Here is a 21,940-nt window from a genome sequence, read left to right on the forward strand (position 1 = left end):
TGTGTGCTGCAGGTCCTCCAGAGTCTGAGTGTGTGTGCTGCAGGTCCAGAGCCTGAGTGTGTGTGCTGCAGGTCCAGAGTCTGAGTGTGTGTGCTGCAGCTCCAGAACCTAGGGTTACCAGTGCTATGCTGGCTCAGAGCGGGCGTGCTGCAGGTCAAGTGCTATGCTGGCTCAGAGCCATCCTGTGGTCCAGCGGCCCCGTTCCCATTCTGATATTCATCCATCACCCTAGCTTAGCTCTTAGGCACCATGTGAACCACAGGGCACTTATTTAACTCTATGTGTGCTCTAACTCTGGACTGGTCATCGTGGTAGTATGATAACGATAACACTGTCTGTGAGTAGCTAAATGAAATGAACTGGACTGCTACCTAGCTAACACATTCTCATTCGCTAACTTCTAAAGGACAGTGACCCCGTTTAAATGTAGGATTGCACAGATGATGCAAAGAATTCTTCAGCCGGTTGTGCTTCTCCGTCTTGTGTTCTAACTGTCTGTCTCTGTGCACCTCCTCTCCCTCCTCCCCTTCTCTGCATCTGCCCATCTTTTTTCTCTATTTCTCTCTCTCTTTCTTTCTTTCTTTCTTTCTTTCTTTCTTCCTTCCTCTCTCTCCGTCTTTTTCGACCCAGAATAAGGACTAAAATCTGTGCTCCTATTATGTAGTAAGTAGTGGTCTCTCTCTCCTGCCTCTCTGCCTGGCTTGCCTTCCCTGTCTCTCTGCCTGGTCTCTCTCCTGTCTCTCTGCCTGGCCTGCCTGTTCGCCTATTTTTCTGCTCATCCTGATTGGCTAATCCTCCTGCCTTTTACCTTGATTTCATTTTGGCTTTCATTTTTCAATGATCCGTTTTAGACTATTTTCCATATCATTTTTACTGGTATGCTAAAAGATTGAGATTGAGTTTTGTCTGAAAAAAACCGAAGCACTCTTTTTGCACGCTGTATTCTTGCACTGTGGCACGTAATTATATGCCATGGAGCAAGAACACAATTCCAGGCGTATTCTGTGACTGGTTTTCACATTTCACATCGTTTTCCTTTATGTCATGTGCCGGCACAAGAGAAGCACACCTCCTCTTTGAAGCGTTTGCAGCAGCAAAGCCCCCAGTGTAACGCGGCTCCCTTCTCTCTCTCCAGCATGGACAAGAACGGGACCATGACCATCGACTGGAACGAGTGGAGGGACTACCACCTGCTCCATCCCGCCGACAACATCCCCGAAATCATCCTCTACTGGAAACACTCCACGGTGCGTGTTGCTTTGAAGAGCCATTGGTTTGATTCTTTAAGTTTGATATCCAAGGTCATGGACAACTACTGACACTGCTGACCTTATGTACAGACACCATACATGTCTGTACACAAACACACACACACACACACACACACAGAGACACACACCTCTACCTGAGTCAACCTTCCTTTCTAAGCTGTTGGTTATTAGTCCTCTCAGTTCCTACACCTAAAATACCCCCAGATGACTGTGAACAGGGTCACCGTGATCCACTTAAAGCCCATGGGACAGATCAGCAGAACTGGCTGACGTCAAACTCTCCCTCCGTGGAGACCGAGACAGAAAGTGTCCTGATTCCCATGAGCTGTTCATTCGGATGTTGTCTCTTTTAGTCGTCTGAGCCGTATCGCGACACATACGAATCACTGTTGTGGGAAAAAATTGACTTAACGCTAGGTGTCTTGATCTTTCTTGGTGAGATGGACGGTTTGTATTTGGGTTGTTGAGTGGTTGAGAAATAAAGGTTAACTTGGGTGTTCTCTATCTAGGACCTAAAGCAATAGCTACTGGCTGCAAACTGTTTGCACGGCATAATCCCGTCTGTGCCTCCATTTTAACATGCTTCACATTTTTTACAATCTCCTCTTTACATTATCTACAGTCCAAGCTGTCAAAAATGCATTGTGAGGCTGAAACCGTCCACACCAAGTACTAAACTATCTAAAGTTGGGCACATGCATGTGTGCGGAGATGCTGCCATTCTTCCTGGCTGGTCACCAAAGGGGTGCGCTTCATATTGGAAGGAGGCTCCACTACAGTAGTGTTACAGTGGCTGGGCTTGAGGTCTCTGGTTAGTGGGTGGAACAGGCTTGAGAGACGACCCCTCACCCCACCCCCTGCTTGTTTCCGTTCGTCCTGATAAGTGTTATCGTTGTGGAACAGTCTCATTCAGCTCCTTACATAACGTACCTACAGCAGGTGTAGGGGTGGAGTGTGTCCGTCCGCCCGTCCCGTCCCCCCCCCCCCCCCCCCCCCCCCCCCCCCCCCCCCAGTGAGCCTGACGTATTACTCTAGTCATTCACTCATCTTGGACTTTGCCTTAAAACAGCACGTGGCACACCTGGCATTAGTCACCTTCACACATTAGTCAAACTCACAACTGATCATTCATTGCTGCTCTTTCTTCTGTAACATTATTTAAATTCTTACAAGACCCCTGACCCTCAAGTTCCGTGAAGCAGGGCGGGTGAAGCAGGGCGGGTGAAGCAGGGCAGGTGTTTCAAGATGAGTTATAAGTTCAGCCTCTTACTAAAGCAACAGGCTTCTGAACTGTCAACATATGTTTACATTTGAAACTACTATTTGGATAGAGTTACCCAAAAAAGTACAGTGGAGTACTATCATGAAAGAAATTGTTTTAATATAGACTGATTGCAGTACCGGTATATTACTGACTGTTTTGACACACATCCTCTAAACTGTACACTTCCCCCCTCTGTCCTTGTAGATCTTTGATGTTGGTGAGAGTTTGACGGTGCCCGATGAGTTCACGGTTGAGGAGAAGATAACCGGCATGTGGTGGCGCCACCTGGTGGCTGGAGGTGGTGCCGGCGCTGTGTCTCGGACCTGCACGGCTCCTCTGGACAGGCTCAAAGTGCTTATGCAGGTAATGGCAACCCCACTATGGTGGTTTGGCGCCTAGCTGTGCCGAGCTGTAAGGGTGACGCTGAAATACAGGAACTCCATCAGGATCCATCTATATTAATACTCATGAGGTATGCTTTAAGGAAAATTAGTAGATAGGATTGTAGTGTCGTCTGCATTTTGATACAAACTGCAACATGAAAGCACAGAAAATGAAAGACTACCTTCATTTCAAAGTGCTAAATGATCGTTAAAGGTTGCATCCCATTCGTAACTGTGACAGGCAGTTAGCGTTTGGATCAATGAAACTCTTTACAGGTGTCCTGTGGTTGATGTTCTCATTTTATTGTGGAAAGACGGTTGCGTAATATTTCCCTTGAGACTCTTTCTGTTCTGTACTGCCTCTTAAATCGCTTTCCCTCGAGGCAACAGAGATTGCCCAACCGCTTTGAATGAGGATGATGTGGAGGCATAAGGCGAGTTAGTTAACCTTTGACCCCTGCAAACGCAGGCTTACTCACCAGTCACAACAGCTCCCAGTAGACACACCGAGACAGTCCCGGCTCATTCTGACACGGATGAAGATGGCAATAATCTCTTGGATTCAGTCCATTTGAATGCAATCTGATCAATTTTTGATAATTCGTTTAAGCGTTTAATAGAAAAGGCCTCAGGCGTTCTGAGCTCGGCTCCTGCAGAGGTTAATGTGGTAGCGAGAGCCGAGTCAGTGAAACATGAAGTGTCATTAGTGTGACCTTATGACCTGAGCTGGCCAGGCTCCTTTTTAATAAGGGAAAGTGGAGTCGAGTCGAGGGCAAGAAACATCATGAGGGATGACACACACCCCAATGCCAGCCTCTTCACCCTGTTGCCGTCGGGTAGACGCCTACGTAGTCTCAATTCAAGGACTGAGAGACTAAGGAGGAGTTTCTACCCACAGGCAGTGAGACACTTGATCTCAAATGTTTTAATTCAGCACCTTTTTTTTAAATGTATTTATTTAAATTAAATGTATTTTATTTTATTTTTTATTTTATTATTTTTGCGCAGTGTGGAGCGTAGACCCTTTTACATTTCACTACATTTGTTGTATGTGACGAATAAAAATACTTGAACTTGAACTTGAACTTGAAAGCATGACTCGGCAGATTCCTACTGTGCTGTTATTAATCAGCTGTGTCTGTCTGTGCCTCTCTTGTTGACTAGGTCCACGCTTCCCGTAGCAACAACATCTGCATCGCCGGGGGATTCACGCACATGATCAAGGAGGGCGGGATTCGGTCGCTATGGCGAGGGAACGGCATCAACGTCATCAAGATCGGTCCTGAAACTGCAATTAAGTTTATGGCCTACGAGCAGGTATAACATTATGCACACTGTTTATAATTTCATGTTCCTTATAAGATGAGTAATATTACGTGTACATACATTTTTACTGTCTATTAAAATTAAATAGCTTTAGGCTACTCGATGTAAGGTACTGTATATTGGCCCAGAGGGACTGGTCCAGCTTTGACTGACTTGTGTCATGGCTCTCCCCTTGTGCGTTGGGCAGATCAAGCGGCTGATTGGCAGTAACCAGGAGACGCTTGGCATCTTGGAGAGGCTGGTGGCAGGTTCTTTGGCCGGAGCCATCGCCCAGAGCAGCATCTACCCGATGGAGGTGAGGGGAAGCAGGGTGGTACTGCAGGCCAGATACATGCTGCTAGATCTTCCAGCAGTTACAGGAATGGGTTGGTTTTCCAGACCACTCCTGGCTCTCAAGAACTCCACTGTTTTAGTTTTAGTGATGACCATTTTTAAGAGGCAGTGAAACAAGGATAGGTTCACGATTAATATTGTCTATTAATGTTGTCTATCTCCTTATTGCTCACACATTCAAATTCATAACATTTGCATTGGCAACCCTGGACAATAATATTGCCAAAGCACCATCCACGTGAAGATCACCAAACAGATACAATCCACCCAACTACATGACGTGTGGAAGATGGGGAATAGTAAAAAAAAACAAAATAACGTTTCTCTCTGTGTGTGTCCCAGGTGCTGAAGACCCGGTTGGCGTTGCGGACGACGGGCCAGTACTCGGGCATTGCGCACTGTGCCAAGCAAGTCCTCAGGAAGGAGGGCATGACTGCCTTCTATAGGGGCTACGTTCCCAACGTGATTGGCATCATCCCCTACGCTGGCATCGACCTGGCGGTGTACGAGGTCCGAGCGAACGCCGTTCATCTTTTCTTTCTCTTCTCACTTCCCCATTGTTTTATCTCTATCCGTCTTTCTTTCCCCTCTCACACATTCGTTTCACTCCCCTACTCCTTCCCTCTCTCTATAATGTGAGGGGCTATTCAGCATGTACAGCCACCTGCCCCCCTCTCTCTATAATGTGAGGGGCTATTCAGCATGTACAGCCACCTGCCCCCCTCTCTCTATAATGTGAGGGGCTATTCAGCATCGTCAGTCACCTGCCCGACCCCCCTCCCCCCCCCGCCCCTCTCCTGAAGCTGGTACCTGTACTTGTCTAAAATGAGCAAATGGATTATTGAACATTGTGCGTTCACCCGCATTAACTTATGCAACGCGCGGTGATGTGATTATGGAACACTCGCTCTTTGGACGGTGACTATTCCATATCTATCTCGCCTCCCTAGCTCCATGGAGCATGACCTTTGACCTCTCCATCTGAGGGAATGTTTCCATGCTCTGCTCTGCTCTCCTTGTTCTGTGACCTTTCATTACACCTTCAACTCCGTCCCCACTCTACCCTAATGTCAGTGAGGCGTGCGTGACCTAAGGCAGTATTCCCCTCTCTCTCTCTCTGTCTGCAGACTCTGAAGAACTACTGGCTACAGAAGTACGCCACCAACAGTGCCGACCCGGGCGTGTTTGTGCTGCTGGCGTGCGGCACCATGTCCAGCACCTGCGGCCAGTTGGCCAGCTACCCGCTAGCCCTGGTCCGGACACGCATGCAGGCCCAGGGTAAGAGCGCTGTGTGTTTTATTTGACTCGTTGAACTGACTGACTTATTAATCAAGCTCCACTTCCATTGCACATATGTACAGGTTACTGTCTGCTTTTGGCTGGCCACCACTGATTTTAAGTCTTTTACTATAGATAGGAGATGAATACAGATAAACGGCTCGTTAGGTTACACAACCCCACCCACTTCACTTCAAACCAATACACATTAGCATGGATGTGTGCTACACTGGTTGTATGCTATGCAAGAAGGCCAGGAGTGTGGGTCTGTTTGTGGGTCTCTAAGTCCTCGTGTGTCCCCTCTCTCTCCACCAGCCACTCTGGAGGGGGGTCCTCAGATGACCATGTCTGGACTCTTCAGGCACATCGTGCGCACGGAGGGGGCCATCGGCCTGTACCGGGGGCTCGCCCCGAACTTCATGAAGGTCATCCCCGCCGTCAGCATCAGCTACGTGGTCTACGAGAACATCAAGGTCTATCTCGGGGTCCAATCCCGATGAGCGCGCGGAAAGGGGACGAGGAGAAAACGAAAACACCCACAAAGGCTTATTTTTTTGTTGTTGTTTTTGTTTGAGTTTTGGTTGGGACAAAGAAGAATAGAAACCTCCATGAGAAGTGCTGTCCAGGAGCTGGCCCAGGATGGGGGGTGGGGGTGGGGGGGCAGAGGGCCGAGTCCCGGGGCCTCCCCCTTGCACCTGGAACCCTTGGGCCCAGCCTGTTATCTCATTCAACAAGCAATCCGCAGAGAATGAGTGACCCACACACGACCCATACCTGGCGAAAGAAATGGAATGGATTGGAAGTATGGGGGAGGCGGGGGTGGCGGGGGTGGCTGCATGGACACACTGTGAGCTGGAGAAAGGTGACTTGGTCATCTCCTGCCCATCCATGCAGTCATTATTACTGCATCAGTAGTAGTAGTAGTAGTAGTAGAAGTATTATTTTTTATTAGCAGTGTTAGCTAACTGTTATTATCTTTGCTACAACCAAGGCAGACTTTTTGAAATCATTGCCTCTTTCAGCCCTCCCATCTCTTCCTCATCATTAAAATGTCTTTAGGTTATTGAAGAGGTACCTGACATGGTACAAAGTCAAGCTCTGTTGTACGTAGTGAATCCAGTGGCAGACGTGTTTTGTGAGGGACCAGGGGTTAGACTGGGAGCTCGGTTTGCCACCTTTGCACTCACTGTAGTAGCCTGCTGAGGCTATGCTGCACCTATGAGGGAGGAAACGAGACCAAGGTGTCTGAGAAGGCAGTGTGTAGTGTTGTCTCTCATGCTGCAGTACCTGCTCTTGCCCACAGGGGGCAGTGTTGAACCACCTGTGTGGAGAGAGTTTGCTAAAGATCACCACGCCCCCTAGGCATATGCAAGGAAGGGCTCTTTCTTTTTAAATCAACACCTTCTTTTTTCTTTTTCTTTTAAGAATTGTGATCCTAAATTGAGTTCTTAAACTTTTTGTTTACATAATTTATTCAAAATAATTCCTTTTCCATCACTCTCATTTTAATTTATTTATTGTTCTGGAGATCATTTTTCTCAACATAACCAAAATGTGTTGATTGTTGTGGAGTGTACAAGGAGAGAGCAGAGGTGGTCTGGAGCCTATAGTGTCTTACATCAAATGGTCTTCTCAACTAATTGTGTAAGGACTGTTAAAAGTGACGTTTTATTATTTTTTATATGTAGATCATTATTTAAGTGCTATCCATAGTGACAGAAGAGCATGACAGCTTTCTAGCAGAACACTCAACATGTTTGTGACGAGTGAGTCACTGTAACACTTTATCTGTGATCCTTAATTAGTCCTAAACGAACCATATCAGAAGCAAACCATTTGGTCGCTAACCAGGAAATCACGCTGGAATTCTTTAGCAAGCTCAGTCAGGGACAAGTCGCTCAAGCGATACTGGGCGAGAGCTACGGGGTACAGTCGCTCAAGCGATACTGGACGAGGGCTACAGGGTCAAACTGGAAGGCTGTTTGCACAAAGCTACTGGACACTGAGGGCTCTCTCTTGATGCATCGGTAAAAAAAGGGGAGATGTCTGTTACTTGCACCTGACTCCAAGCATTGGAAGACACTGTAATCCAGCACAAACCTATTTCCACGATATTGCTATTTCCATTTTATTATAACCTAGTTATATATTCCTTGCGATTCTCCAGTGTTTGGATGCAGAGATAAGGGTTCACTTCAGCACTTTAAAAATCAAAGTAATTTGCTTGGTATAGACTTGAATGTTTAATTCTTTTTCTTTAGCAAAAGGAAACATTTTAATCGTGAATCCAAACGATTAGTATGGAGTTTGTGACTGGATGTGTATCACTTTGTTCTGTGCTGTTTGGAATCAGTGTTGTGCGTATGCGTACGTGTGCATGCTTGGACCGAGAACTGTGTAGTATGTTCAAATTGGAGACTAAAAGGGAAATGTAAATGCTCTGTTTTCAAACACATTCATGTTACTTCTCTGGGTGAATGTTGACTTGTACTCATCCCCTGTCATATAAAAGTAATACATTGAAAGTGGACTTTAAACTCAAAAGAAATAATTGACGGCGCTCAATTTCAAATTTGAAAGATGTATAAAGTGGGTGGCAGTTTGCCTTATTTAGTGGAGAGTTTGGACAGTGCTCCAAAAATGTCAAATCTCAGGGAGAACAGCTCCCCCCCCCTCCATTTCACTGAGCTGCTTTTTGCACCGTAAAAACCACAGGATGCCACCGTTGTCTGTTTTGGTAATTTCCGACCAGCTAGTTCTCCCTGGACTGAAACGTTCCTTTTTTACTTTATTTTGTAGCCCTGTTCACATTCCCTTTTAGTCTCACCTGTTCGTGTGGTGCATGATGGCCTAATTGAGATAATAAAATGCAAGACCGTGTTCAGAGGGTGGGAGGTGAAAACATTGGAACAAGGGAGAGAAATATGTGTTAGCATTATTATTGAAGCATCTGATTGGTTCCAGTCTGTGTGGTGATATTGAAGCATCTGATTGGTTCCAGCCTCTTTTGCACAATTGCTTTGGAGAAAGTCTCTAGAGCTGTCTCTCTCTCTGTCTCTCTGTCTCCTCTCCCCCAGTTGTGTGATTTGTGTGGGAGTGTGTGTGTGTGTTTATAGACCATTTCTGAGACTGTTAAAAGCTGCCCGTTGTCACACCCAATTCAGATTATGCCTGACATCTAGAGCCTTACCGTTCATAGAAGCTTTTGGCAGTCAGAATACCTGCTTGTGCAAACTTGAAATGCAGAACTGCTCACAATGTAGTTTATACCCAAGTGCTGTACATGGGACTCCCAAGCTTCAGAACTAGGGGGGTGATTCAAAGTACGTGGTTTAGTGACAAGCATGACTAAGTGACCTCAGAGTAAGTGGTTAATAGTTACCTAATAGTTACCCAAGCGTTAGCTTACCCAGGTTTGTCACTAAACCACGTACTTGGAATACCCCCCTGGTCATGCTTTGAATCCAAATATTTTTTCAAGACATGTTTGGGTTGGGCAGAAAAAAAGTAACTGCATTTATTTTAACAATGATGGAAGATATTGAAACGTTATGCAAAAATCAACGCTAAAAAGTTGTTCTTTTTTGGCATTGTCCTCTGTATAATGCATATCTTGAATGAATGCTGAAAAAAATGTATTTATGTTATGGGAACAAGTCTTAAATAAAGTTATTGGTTCAACTGATTGTTTCTGTTTATTGCAATGTATATATTACTGTTGTAAGTACACTACTACCTACGTAAACAGGCCAGTTTTTTTAGGTTGTATAGCCTTTTTCACTCTGGCAGGGGGACTGTCAATGGAAAGTAGCCTTTTGGCTACAATTGGGTGCATTTACGTCTTAATGTTTATGAATGTACACGGTCCCTCTTGATCAAATAAACAAATTGATTGATTGGTAGTAAATTACCTGGTGATAAGTTGAATAAAAGTAAAATAATAATAATAAAACCGAGCTCTCTTGAGTTTACATTAATCCAGTCACACGGTTATTAGTACATTGATGTTGGTCTACTAATTGACAGTGGTTGGAATTGGGCTCTTTTCAGTTTTACGTCATCTGGTTTTCAAATGTACTTTTATTAAATGTCATTAAAGACCATCATAGCCTGCTAAGGGTTGGCCATACGTGTTCGCCAAAACCTCCAGACACAAAAACAGTTTCTTCCCCCTCGCCGTCTCACTACTGAACAGCTAACCCACTGTGGCACTGTGAAATAACCCTGGATCATTATAATAACCACTGTACAATTACTCCCGAAATCATATTTATTTATTTCACCCTTCATACTCATACCATATTTATCCCTGCACTTCTTGGACTCTCCACTTCTTTGCACTATTGTTCTGTTAAAATTCACAGCTCCTGTATAGGCATTCCTCCTTGTATATACTGTTTTTAGACTTCTTAGACCGTTGCACTGTTTGTATTATTTTGTGTTGTGATGTATATTCTGTGTAAGCACACTGAGAGCCACTTTACCAAGTCAAATTCCTTGTTTGTGCAAACTTACTTGGCCAATAAAACCTGATTCTGAAGAAGAGGGAATCCTCTTAGCAGGATGGAAAAGATCACATGATCACTGCAGAGGAAGTTCACCTCTTACCGTCGTTTTGTTTATGTACTTAATTGTGTGTTTAGTAGAACATTTCTTGAGTTGGGTGAGTAAAAAAAAATAAAAAATACGACTCAATCCGCTCTTTGTGCCCAACTGAGCCTGTGGATAATTGTAGGTGTTGGTTTGTGGTGTCGGCTGCGTTATGTTTGAGTAAGCTTAAATAGCACGTCACAAGACAGTTACTTGGGTTATGTCTACGAATGGGTCACGAGTTACATTGTAGGGAAATGTGACAAAGTAGCCTACCACGTCAGGTGAGATACTAATGATCGCCGAGTAGACGGTCGATAGCTTGCAGTGTTTCATTGGTAATCTTACACGTCTTATTCTGCAAATATGTCATTTGAGGAAACAAAGGCGCGATTAGAAATGGCTGGACAGGCTCACGTTTTGCAGTTTTGGTCGGAGCTGTCTCCAGACGAGAAAGATACCTTTCTGACCGAGCTGTCCCAGCTAGAACCTGAGGAATTGAAGGAGCACTGTCGACGTGCAGCCGAAGCAGCCAACAGCCAATCGACCTCTGAAGATTTACTTGACCAACGAATGGAACCTGTGCCCCCGGAGTTTATTGGCAGTGTGCGGAAAACTGATCAGAGAACATTGATTGGTTGGGAGAATGAAGGTACGTGTGTATTATAACCTTTCGTTTTGGTTCATTTATTTAGGAGGTCATATTTTGTCAAATAGCTTAAAATTCATGGATGGTCACATCCTTTACGTGGAAAAATATTGACCACAAGGGGACACTCTTGAGGTAGCTATACTGCATAGCTGTAAACCAGCCTGTTTTTTTCAGATGTGGTCCAGTAAATTCAACTGGATGGTTTTGAGTACTATGCAATCTACTAATCATTGATTTGAGTGTTGCTCTACAGTGTTAATGTCAAATCCTTAAGGACACTTGAGCTCAAGTTGACCAATCTTTCCATTCTAACCGCAACTTTACCCTGGTGTGTGTGTTAGGGGTTTTACAGATTTCCAAGAGCCAAGTGGCAGTTTTACTGTTGGCTGGAGGCCAAGGGACGAGGCTAGGTGTACCCTACCCAAAGGGAATGTACAGTGTTGGGCTTCCCAGTGGAAAAACCTTGTATCAAATTCAGGCAGAAAGGATCCAAAAAGTTCAACAGCTGGCTGATCAAAAACACGGCTCAAAGTGTACCGTGCCATGGTAACGAATCCCATAATATGCTTTATCAAACTGTCCATATTGTACCCTCTGATTCACAGTTTACTGCTTGAACACGCTCATGTCATGCAGAATCCCTTAAATGATGTTGACCCTTCTGTTGTTTCTCAGGTACATCATGACGAGTGAGTTCACTTTGGAACCTACAGAGAGGTTCTTCAAGGAGAACCATTTCTTTGGCCTGAACCCTTCTGATGTCATCATGTTTGAGCAGAGAATGATTCCAGCCGTGTCGTTTGATGGAAAAGTCATCCTTGAAAAGAAGGGCAAGCTTGCCATGGCCCCAGGTCAGTGAAAAGATAAATGCTTGTGTGTCCAGATGGCATTTGTATCTGCACACCAGGACATTTGTGTACAGTCAAACAAGTGAAAACGTAAGAGCAACTTATTTAAATATTTGTTTAAGAAGAGTATTATTTAGTGTTCATTTTCTACCTGTACATGTCGTGATTTTATTACTAGCAGTTATTATTATTATTATGCCTTGATTATTATTATTATTATTATTAGTTTCATTAACTTTCCCCTTTTTATCAGATGGTAATGGAGGCCTGTATCAGGCTCTGGTGGACAACAAAGCCCTGGAGGACATGGAGAAGAGAGGGGTGCAGTACCTCCATGTATACTGTGTAGACAACATCCTAGTGAAGATGGCCGACCCGGTCTTCATTGGCTTCTGTGTGCAGAAAGATGCAGATTGTGGTGCCAAGGTAGTGTGTAATACCCACACCCTTAAATTCTATTTCACCTGTTTCGTACTTCAGCAGTTTCAGAATTCTAACTGTACACACTTTGCCCTTAAACCCTTACTCTAGATTTAGATGTAATGCTGCCTTGGTAGTGCTTTAAAAGGTTAGGGTAACCCTCCCCCATACACACACACACACACACACACACACACACACACACACACACACCGCCGCTGGCACAGTGAGAACACCGGGTCAGTTGTCCCGGGCCCACGTTCAAACATACGAGATGCAGGAGCATTTTGTTTCTTTTTCTCTTCAGACTCTAGTTGCATTTCCACCATGTCTTTGGTGTGCTGTTGCCCTTATACCCGAGCTGTCTGGCACGATCAAAACCAACCAGGGAGATTGCAGCACCATAATCCTTCATGTTCCTCCAAATAGCAAGTCTCAAGGGCAGAAAAGGCGAATAATAGAGGGATTTGTATTTCACTTAAGGGATAAATTCTGATAGCCCGTCGGACAGGATGTTGTTACATTTTGGTACACCGATGGGAAAACTTGATTGTCCCGGGACGTCGGGCTAACGATTTGAAAGTCATCACATAATGTTAACTAATGTGTAGATGGTCAGTGTCGATCATACAATCATACGATTGGGAGAGATAGGTCACATGTAATATGACCGTCAGACATCATATTCTGTCATACTGAAGAGAGTTTTCAACTGCGTTTAACCCCTTGGGCTGCAGCCTGAAATGTGTCACATAATGTCAAACAAGGTCTATAAGAATGATGTGTACTTGACTTAAAGGGGAAAACAACTTTGGGCCAGCATGATAACAAGTGATATTACTTTCAGGAATCATATTCTGTCTTGTTCAGTGGCCCAAACTGGTTAAGCCCTTGGGATCCTGCCTTGAAGGCATCGCCTAATGCCAACCAATGAGTAAATGGGCTGTTTTCCGTGGTTGATTTAAAGGTAAAGAATAGATTTGGCCAGATGGCTATTAAGTGATAAGACTTTCAGACATCATATTCGTCATATTCTATCATTGTGAAATGCATTCTTTTACTGGCCCAACGCATTTATCCCCTCCTTACCTCGAAATGGACACATAATGTCAACCAATCTATGGAAAATGTTTCTTGCTTGATCTAATGGTGAAAATATATTTGGGGCAACCTGATAAGTAGTCATATTATTTTTAGATACTGAATCAATATTGTCTTGCCAATGTTTAGGCCTTTCGGCTTTTACACGGATATGGTCAAGTCATTTAAACCAATGCATGTATAAACAAGGTGCCACATACTCCCACCACGTATAAATAAGTCATATTATTCTAAGATGTCATGTCCTATCATGCTGAGTTCCAGCTGCCCACAGTATTTTGTCCCTGCAGGCTTCTACAGTGTTCACATAAGAGCATTTAAATCCATTGTTCCATGAATCATTGGGCCTGCCTAAAAATAAGTCTTTTCTCAATTTCTTGTAAAAGTCTCCCATGTTGACTTTGACATACTGTGAAAATGAACATAATAACGAAGACACTTCTACACAATGCTCTATGGTGTCTGTAAGGTGAAAGAATAAAATGTTTATCATCTGCAGAATAATAAGAGATCCAGAAGAGAGGGTCTTAAACTGAGAATGGATAAACTGAATCTCACCAAATTTAGAAAAAGGACAGAAACGGAGGTTGCCCTGATGTTCCCCATCCCTGGTCCTGTAGGTGGTGGACAAAGCCTACCCAGCGGAGCCCGTGGGGGTTGTGTGCCGGGTCGATGGGGTGCACCAAGTGGTGGAGTACAGTGAGATCCAGCCTGAGACGGCCGAACTGAGGGGACCAGGAGGGGAGCTGCTCTTTAGTGCTGGAAATATCTGCAACCATTTCTTCACACGTGATTTCCTGAAGGATATAGCAGAGTGAGTGCGCTGTTGTGGTTTATTTTCTTATGTATTTTGATGCTACAAGACTGAATGCTGTTTCAGATGAAACAGTAGCCAACTGTTCAGTTATACTCTTTGAGAGGAATGCCAGGATGTCAGTATTTCCAAAGAAAATAGTTATAGAAAGTCTTTAAATGTCCCTTTAAATGATATGGAGTATGAAAATCAAGGGCAGGGTTAACATTTGAGTATCAGTATCAGTTTGATTCAGTATTTTTTTACTTTCTTGTTTTTCAGGAATTTTTGTCAACAGTTGAAGCAGCATGTAGCTCTGAAGAAAGTTCCATTTGTTGATAAAGAGGGCAACCAAGTCAAGCCAACCAAACCCAATGGAATCAAAATGGAGAAATTTGTCTTTGATGTCTTCCAGTTCTCAAGGTGAGCGTTCTGTCTGTGAACAATATTATAGAAACAAACTTTGGGTGCATGAAATGTGTTAAATAACACAGGAGTGAATTGCAGGCACTTGAAGTCATCAGTGTGATTTGTTGGCAGGAAATTTGTGGCATTTGAGGTGCTGAGAGAGGAGGAGTTCTCTCCCCTGAAGAATGCTGACGGCGTTCCTCTTGACACTCCCAGCACCGCGAGACGCTCTCTCCTGGCCCAGCACTACCGCTGGGCTCTGGCGGCCGGAGGCAGCTTTCTCAACAGCGATGGAGAACCCATTGCTCCAAAACACAGGTTAGACGTCCACAGACACTTTGCCGAAGGGCTTTACGAAGTAACTGTTATTGAATCAAAGTGCTATAAAAGTTACTCCTACTGATATCATTCTAAAAGATTTTCAGTATTGAAAAGACTTTTCCTTTGAAGAATATGATTACAAATAGCTCGGTTATTGTTCCTTAATTGTAAGTCGCTTGTATGTAGACGTAAGTCCTTAACTCAGCCTGAGATAAAGGAAGTGGGGACCTGAGGAATGCAAAATAAAGTAGAGAGAAAACATGCAACAGTGCAACAAAGGAGATAATACAGAACTGCTATGGTTACAGCCACAAGGCCTTTAATAGCCTGATGCACTGGACATTTCATACTGAGATGTATAAAATCACCAACCAATCTGGTCAGTGGTCATTAGTTTAATTTCATGTTATATCTACAAACAGTTTAGAAATCACACCTCATTTTATCTCAACATAATATACATAACACTAGAAGTTTAATAACATATTGAAATAAACTCGTCATTATAATAATAATAATACACTTTATTTATATAGCACCTTAGCTACCTTAACAGTGTCACAGAGTGTCACAGTGTCCGTGTGTGGAGTCTTGTGAGGACTTAATTACCTCTGATTTTCAGAATAACAAATGGCAATAGTTTTGTTGGCATGATCAGTGTGGTGAAAGATTAATCTGTTTGTTATGCTTACTTCAGTCTGGCACGTGACGAAGATCCACCTGCAGTGTGCGAAATCTCGCCGCTTGTCTCCTATTTTGGTGAGGTAAGATTATTAGCTATCGCTTGCACTGCATTGGACTAAGGTTGACCTCTGGAGGAAACAAGAGTCCCAAGATGCCATTGGAGCATCTGTTTCTCATAACACACAAGTATTGTGTTCCCCCACTCACTGGGGTAGAGTAGAGTAGGCTGGACATACAGCAGAGCGGAATATTTTCCTGACCCACAAAATAAGGCTTTCTGTTCTCCCATTTTTAGATTTGAAAAAGGGCTTTTCATGATTGTGTACACAAAATAAATCTGTTACTAACATAGATTCTTAATGGGATTATTATTTGTTTGACATACCATGTCAGACATTACTGCCCATTGGTAACTGCAGGCATGTGTATCATGCGCGGGGCTTACGGCATCCTGCCAGTGTTGTGTTTGCAGTCATGGAAACGGAGCGGTCCATATGGTGATCTGCTCTTAGGGGGCCCTGATGGCCTCAGACTCAGTGGAGCTGCAGTATGCTCAGACCAAGGAAAAGAGGATCGAGTAACAGCTGTGTCTCTCGACATCCTCACAAAAACTCACCCAACCTATCTCTCTCTCTCTCTCCCCCCCCCGGCCCGTCTCTTTCTCTTTTTTTCTCCACATTCTTTTTAAGGGTCTCGAGTCCGTGGTGAAACAGAAGGCCCTAAGATCTCCTCTTGTTCTTGATGGGAAGATGGTCTGACGGATCTCTTGTGTTCAGCGATGAGGGGCACGGTTGAAAGAGCAGATACACAGGACTTATGTGTATCTGAGGCATTCCTTATAAACAAACACGTATAGACGGTGGTCTTTATATGAAATGTTACATAAGAGGCTGATGTAGTTCGGTATTGCTTTAGACTACTCTATTCTTTTTTTTCATACTATGAGCTATTTTCCACCCAGTCTATTTTACTGTCTCAGTTTTGTACTTCCTCTTTTTTTTACTTGAGTGGCTGCGAACAATACCACATTATAGTGGTTACATTTTCTCAGAACTGATCAAGGTACATTGACTTAAAACCTCTTTAGGAATTCATTAAAGCTGATGTTCTTTGCGATTATACTTCATTTTCATAATGACTTTTATTAAAACATTTAATTAAACATGAACTGAAATGCCATCAGTGTTTCTGTACGTCCCCGGCCAAGTGATGAAAACGGAGCGATGCGGTCATAGTCCTTTCCAGTGTGACATTTATTTATTTATTTCGGATAAGTAACGTTAGCATTTCCCTGCGAGGACCTTGTAGTTATTTAGGTCACGTGAACAGCATTGTCCAATTGTAACACTTCATCCCAGTGAGCGACAGCGTAGCCGAACAATAATATAAACAAGATTATTAGAGCGAAAAATGAAGTCGACTGCAGCTAAGGTTCTGATAAAATTTCCCTCTCCGGTGTTTTGAGCATTCCGTTTTGCAATTAATCTAGCTGAGAGAGTCAAGCTATACCAGTTGGCCTAAGGAAATAATTCACTTTTTGAGAACCTACGGCAGCTTTTGAGCTAGCAAAATTGTATGCGATGGCTTAGCGTAGCTTGGTTGCTTGTTAAATTTGGTTGAAAAATAGAGGTTTATCATGTAACCTACCGTTAGCTAAAAATGTCTCGTAATTTAGATTTGAATTTTTTACGTCCCAGTTATGTTGCATGGTCAGTTATGCAATCTGCGTTGATTTATAAATTGTCGCAAATTAGCTTGCTTGGCAGCTTGTAAATGTAACTCAACCCATGAATCGTTGGTTGCCAGAGGAAGGCTAATGGTTTAAGTATGCTACGATGTTCAAAAATGTGTTCGGGTCAGGATTTCTTGTGAGGACTGCACACGTTATTCTGACATGGGTGATAACGTTGATTCTATTCCTGCACGACACCGGTAAGTAGATAGTCCTGGTCACCATGGTTAATTACGTTTAATTCAACGTAAGTGTCTGCAAATGGTCAGTGCTAGTCTATTAAAACCATTTTAACATAGTATAGCCGTTGGCAAATGTTTTCTTACGTGTTTAATGGGATGGTGATGATTTTTATTATTCCCCTTTATACGTACACAGACCTCAGAAAGCAAGAGGAGAGGGGGGAGCTCGTAAAACCGGTGCTCTTCGTGCTGCTGGTTCTCGTGTCGGTGCTTCTGTATTTCGCGGTTTCGCTCATGGATCCGGGTTTTGTTCTCTCTGACGACAGCGACGCCCAGGTATGTTTCAACGTATGCTCTTGTTATTACATAGTCAATGCATCAGAAGGTTATCGAGGTGTTAATTCATGTTTTTGTATACTTCAGTTTGCCCTGGGCGTCACAGAAGAGCAACAGGACATGATCCCCCATACCCCAAAGTCGTTAAGGCTCCGTCGTTGTGGTCATTGCTTATTGCAGGTATTTTAGTTTGTTTAGAATTATCAGTCTTTATATGACTAATTTTCGTTCTGAAGGACTGTTTCACTCTTTACTTTAATTACTAATGATTTATTAATGAAGAAACTGATCCTGTAAACAATCCCTAATTGATTCTCATATGAATATGAATGAATATTACATGCATGTGTATTGAGATGGCCTTTTCTACTTTCCCCTCCTGCCTCTGAGCAGCAACCAATGAGGTCCAAGCACTGCCAGACGTGCCAGCACTGCGTGCGGCGCTACGATCACCACTGCCCATGGATCGAGAACTGCGTGGGTGAGAGGAACCACCGCTGGTTCGTGCTCTACCTGGCCGTTCAACTTATTGTCCTGCTGTGGGCTTTTTACATGGCCTGGTACGTCTCATGGAAAGAGCTTGTATTCGAAGTCTACTCTGCTTTATTAGTCTGTCTTGTCGTCACGTTACGTTTTGCTGTGTTTTTTCCCCCCACTTGTTGTTCAAATGTGCAAAAGTTCTTCTTCAGCCTTCACTCACTCACTCTCTCTCACTCTTTCTCCCAACTGTTGCAGGTCCGGCTTCACATTGGCCTCAACGTGGCAGGTGTGGCTCCGGACCAATGGCGTCCTGCTGGGGGCGACCACCCTGGTGGCTGTGCTCTCCCTGACCGTGCTGCTGCTGCTGGGCTCACACCTCTACCTGGTGTCCCTCAACACCACCACCTGGGAGTTCATGTCGCGCCACCGCATCTCCTACCTCAAGCACTGCGGGGCCGACGAGAACCCCTTCGACCGCGGCACACTGCGCAACCTTTGGGGCTTCTTCTGCGTGTGGGGGATCGTGGTGTGGGAGAAGGTGTACTTCCGGGAGGACAACGACCCCATCTAAATGGGAGATGTATCCATTTACCCCCTGAGTGTTGTTTGCACGCTTAGAAGTGAAATGTAGACTCCAAAAGAAACACCGGCCCTTTAGGACTTGTCCTTATTTCCACACTTCTTTCCTCCTTTTTCCTAAAAGATTTTTCGTCTTGTGGAAGAAGTCTTTATACAGTGTGAGAAGAAATCGATGGTGCCACAGGGATCAATTAAGCAGACATGGGAAGGAGCAGATCAGTACTGTACATGATGGTGTTCTCCGTTGCGCACTTTGTAAAATCCAAAAAGCTGCTGCTTTTGATGGATTCTTATATCTTGTAAGGGAGGGTTGATTTGGATATGATCTACAAAGACAGAAAAGAGGTCTATGTCTATAAGAACAAAAATGCACAAAAAAGGTCCGACCTACTAACCCATGGTACAGAAGACTCCCCTCCTTTGGTACAGTTGCTTTAGGATGGTATTTAACGTGGTCAGACCGCATGCCACATAAGCATTGAAATCAAACCTTCTTCAGCACTTCTCTGTGTGTTCGATGACTGGCATGACTACAGTGTGCAGCAGAACAATATTAATCCAGCCTACGTCTTTAAACAGTTTGTGTGTGAACAGAGTATTTTCTAGCTGTTTCAGAAATGGCTTCTCACTGTTAGTTTACCTGTAAAATGTGCAGTGGTTGGAAAAGTCTCCACAACAGAAACTCAAAGCTGCCTTGCTAGGATGAACAGGGTCCTGATAGAATCTCAGCCAGCAAGTGGCAAGTCAGCTGTCAAAACAACTGTACATTTTGTCTACGCAGAAAAGACTGAAACCTTTTCTATAATTCACAATCTATGTTTACTGTACATTCCTACATCTTTGAAAACATTTTACAGTAACGCATTTTTTGTATCAGAAATTGTGTACTGTTGCGTTTCTCAATCAGATCCTTGGTGTGAGACCAACAAAAAATCAATCTTCAAACTGTACCAAATCAAGTGAAACAAGATCACTTTAGTTATTTATGCATATCGGTGTTCGGTAAACTCTTCCAGTTTCCCTAGCAAGCATGATGCCACTTCTACCAGCCTAGTTCTGAGGACATGTGGAGTAGAAAGCCAGAGACTCTGTGGAAAAGAGCAGAACTGCAGTCTGTGGTGTGTTGTGTCCCCTCATCAAGACAGGTCCCTTCTGTGCAATATAGCAGTCATTGAGGTTTGAGTGAAAGCAATAATTGCAATGTTTCTAAGCCTGTTTTGCTGTTTGAGTAACTTTGATAGAATTTGCACTGTGTTTTGCATCATTGATATGTGTTTGCTATCTAGTTCAGTTTGTCTTTATGCAATATTACATTGTGACATGCAATATTTATGTTTTTTTGTTTTGTTGGTTTTTTTTTTTAAACAAAATTTGCAATTTCAGTATTAATAAACTGAACATTATTGGTCAAGATGTTTTATTTGTGAAAATACATTCATCCCCTTCATGGATCTGCAATAATCACGTATTTATTTATATTTTCATTATGTCGAATGTATAAAGGACAAAGTCTCATTTTTAGTACAATAATGCTTTTACGTGCTCACAGTATGACTTACATCAGTAGCAAATCACGTAGGGTCTTAGTACATACAACATCTAGACAGACATTAGAATGACATACATGGAACACTGTAGCATTCTTAAGAGTTTAGTACACTTCATCTGTTTCAACTAAAACCCCTCCATACTCAGCCAGTCAGACATTCTCAATCTTAAATATACATTTACATAATATCTTCTACCCCAAGCTCGACTTAGCTGGTAAAAAAAGAAAAGAAGAAATCATTGGCTTTTCATGAGATTTCTATACTTCAAAAAAACTTGGATGCCACAATTGGCTTAAATAGACATAAACACAAGAGACGGTAGCCTTCAATGACCATTACTTTGCCCAAAATCCATCCGATGACTGCATGGACTTGAGAACAACAACAGCAAACTCAAAACGTGGCCAAACTAAGATGTATAAGTGAATGTAGGCTTCAGTAGTGTTACAGAGTGCAAAGAACCTGTCTGCCGATCTCCATTTGGACGTCAGGTCAGATTCATCAGTTTGAACTGTGTGCCTCAAACCATAATCAGGTCAGTCATTCACACAGCGCAGCCCAGAGCACCACGGGAGTGAGGAGTGAGGAGCGTGGGATGGGGGGGTAGGAGTTCAGAGCGTGGGGTGGGGGGGGGGCGGATTTCAGAGCGTGGGGTGGGAGGGGCGGAGTTCAGGGTGGGGGGTGAGGAGTTCAGAGCGTGGGGTGGGGGGGTAGGAGTTCAGAGCAGGGGGGGTGAGGGGTGGGTGATCACGCGACTCCAGACCCCAGCACAATAACCAGCCATCACTCTCACGATGACTCACTCACTTACTGCCTCACGCTTTAGGCTGTGTCTGCTGTGGCACTGTCAACAGCACAGCTCATTTCTGCAGGGAGTACAGACTCAATTCATTGCTTAAAGCTTCTGGGATTTAAACACCTTTGTGTTAGCACATGGTCCTTCATTTGTGCGAACACAACCCCGATGGAGAAGGTTCACGTAAAAAAGTGCAAATATCAATCTGGCATCACTTTGCTACAGGAAGACATTTCAGGTCAGCTGCACAGTCGAGTTACTTTCAGGTTTTTTTAAAGTATGGTTTAAAAACAAAATGGTCAACAGCAGACATCAAAGAAGAAACAACACCTCATGGAGTAAAAACGGACCAGAACAACGGCACAAATCCAATGCTCTGACAAGAAAGAAACAAATGTAGGCATTCTGATGTACAAAAACCTCTAACTTAAATAAACATAGACTTGACCTGCTGGAGCACAGACAGACACAGAGACAGACAGACAGACAGACAGAGAGACCGACTGACTGACTGACTGGCAGGCAGGCAGGCAGGAAGGAAGCTTTGCTCGGCCAGGAGTAGTAGGTGAGGGAAGCGTCCAACGGTACTCACAGTGACGGGGGTCCCTCTACT

At 43.8% G+C, this 21,940-nt stretch overlaps 3 protein-coding genes across 8 annotated transcripts in view; all 3 read left to right on the forward strand.

Moving 5' to 3' along the window:
• The window catches only part of slc25a25b (solute carrier family 25 member 25b), a 29,274-nt gene extending 19,738 nt beyond the window's left edge, over positions 1-9,536 (forward strand). For 3 of the 6 annotated variants that reach the window (XM_031577568.2, XM_031577570.2, XM_031577572.2), the window contains exons 4-11: positions 631-663; positions 1,136-1,247; positions 2,740-2,898; positions 4,083-4,235; positions 4,432-4,539; positions 4,920-5,087; positions 5,705-5,855; positions 6,171-9,536. In XM_031577568.2, the coding sequence (XP_031433428.1) occupies positions 631-663; positions 1,136-1,247; positions 2,740-2,898; positions 4,083-4,235; positions 4,432-4,539; positions 4,920-5,087; positions 5,705-5,855; positions 6,171-6,355 (1,069 nt within the window). In that variant the 3' untranslated portion in view covers positions 6,356-9,536. The remainder of the gene's footprint in view (positions 1-630; positions 664-1,135; positions 1,248-2,739; positions 2,899-4,082; positions 4,236-4,431; positions 4,540-4,919; positions 5,088-5,704; positions 5,856-6,170) is intronic. The other 3 variants (XM_031577569.2, XM_031577571.2, XM_012837803.3) reach the window with 1 other exon arrangement.
• Positions 9,537-10,461: 925 nt separating this feature from the next.
• On the forward strand, positions 10,462-16,840 carry uap1l1 (UDP-N-acetylglucosamine pyrophosphorylase 1, like 1). The gene is made up of 9 exons (XM_012837725.3): positions 10,462-11,097; positions 11,439-11,643; positions 11,773-11,948; positions 12,199-12,371; positions 14,087-14,280; positions 14,542-14,682; positions 14,800-14,985; positions 15,686-15,752; positions 16,362-16,840. Exons 1-9 carry the CDS (start codon positions 10,812-10,814, stop codon positions 16,428-16,430), a joined length of 1,497 nt encoding a protein of 498 aa, XP_012693179.2. The 5' UTR covers positions 10,462-10,811; the 3' UTR covers positions 16,431-16,840.
• A 110-nt stretch (positions 16,841-16,950) lies between these two features.
• Positions 16,951-20,392, forward strand: zdhhc12b (zinc finger DHHC-type palmitoyltransferase 12b). Its single transcript, XM_012837826.3, has 5 exons — positions 16,951-17,604; positions 17,783-17,922; positions 18,010-18,102; positions 18,316-18,482; positions 18,658-20,392. The coding sequence occupies exons 1-5, from the start codon at positions 17,508-17,510 to the stop codon at positions 18,971-18,973; spliced, it is 813 nt and encodes a 270-aa protein (XP_012693280.1). The 5' UTR covers positions 16,951-17,507; the 3' UTR covers positions 18,974-20,392.
• The last annotated feature ends 1,548 nt before the right edge of the window (positions 20,393-21,940 follow it).

The sequence above is a fragment of the Clupea harengus genome, chromosome 12, assembly GCF_900700415.2.
Source record: "Clupea harengus chromosome 12, Ch_v2.0.2, whole genome shotgun sequence".
In the NCBI taxonomy this organism is placed as follows: Eukaryota; Metazoa; Chordata; class Actinopteri; order Clupeiformes; family Clupeidae; genus Clupea; species Clupea harengus.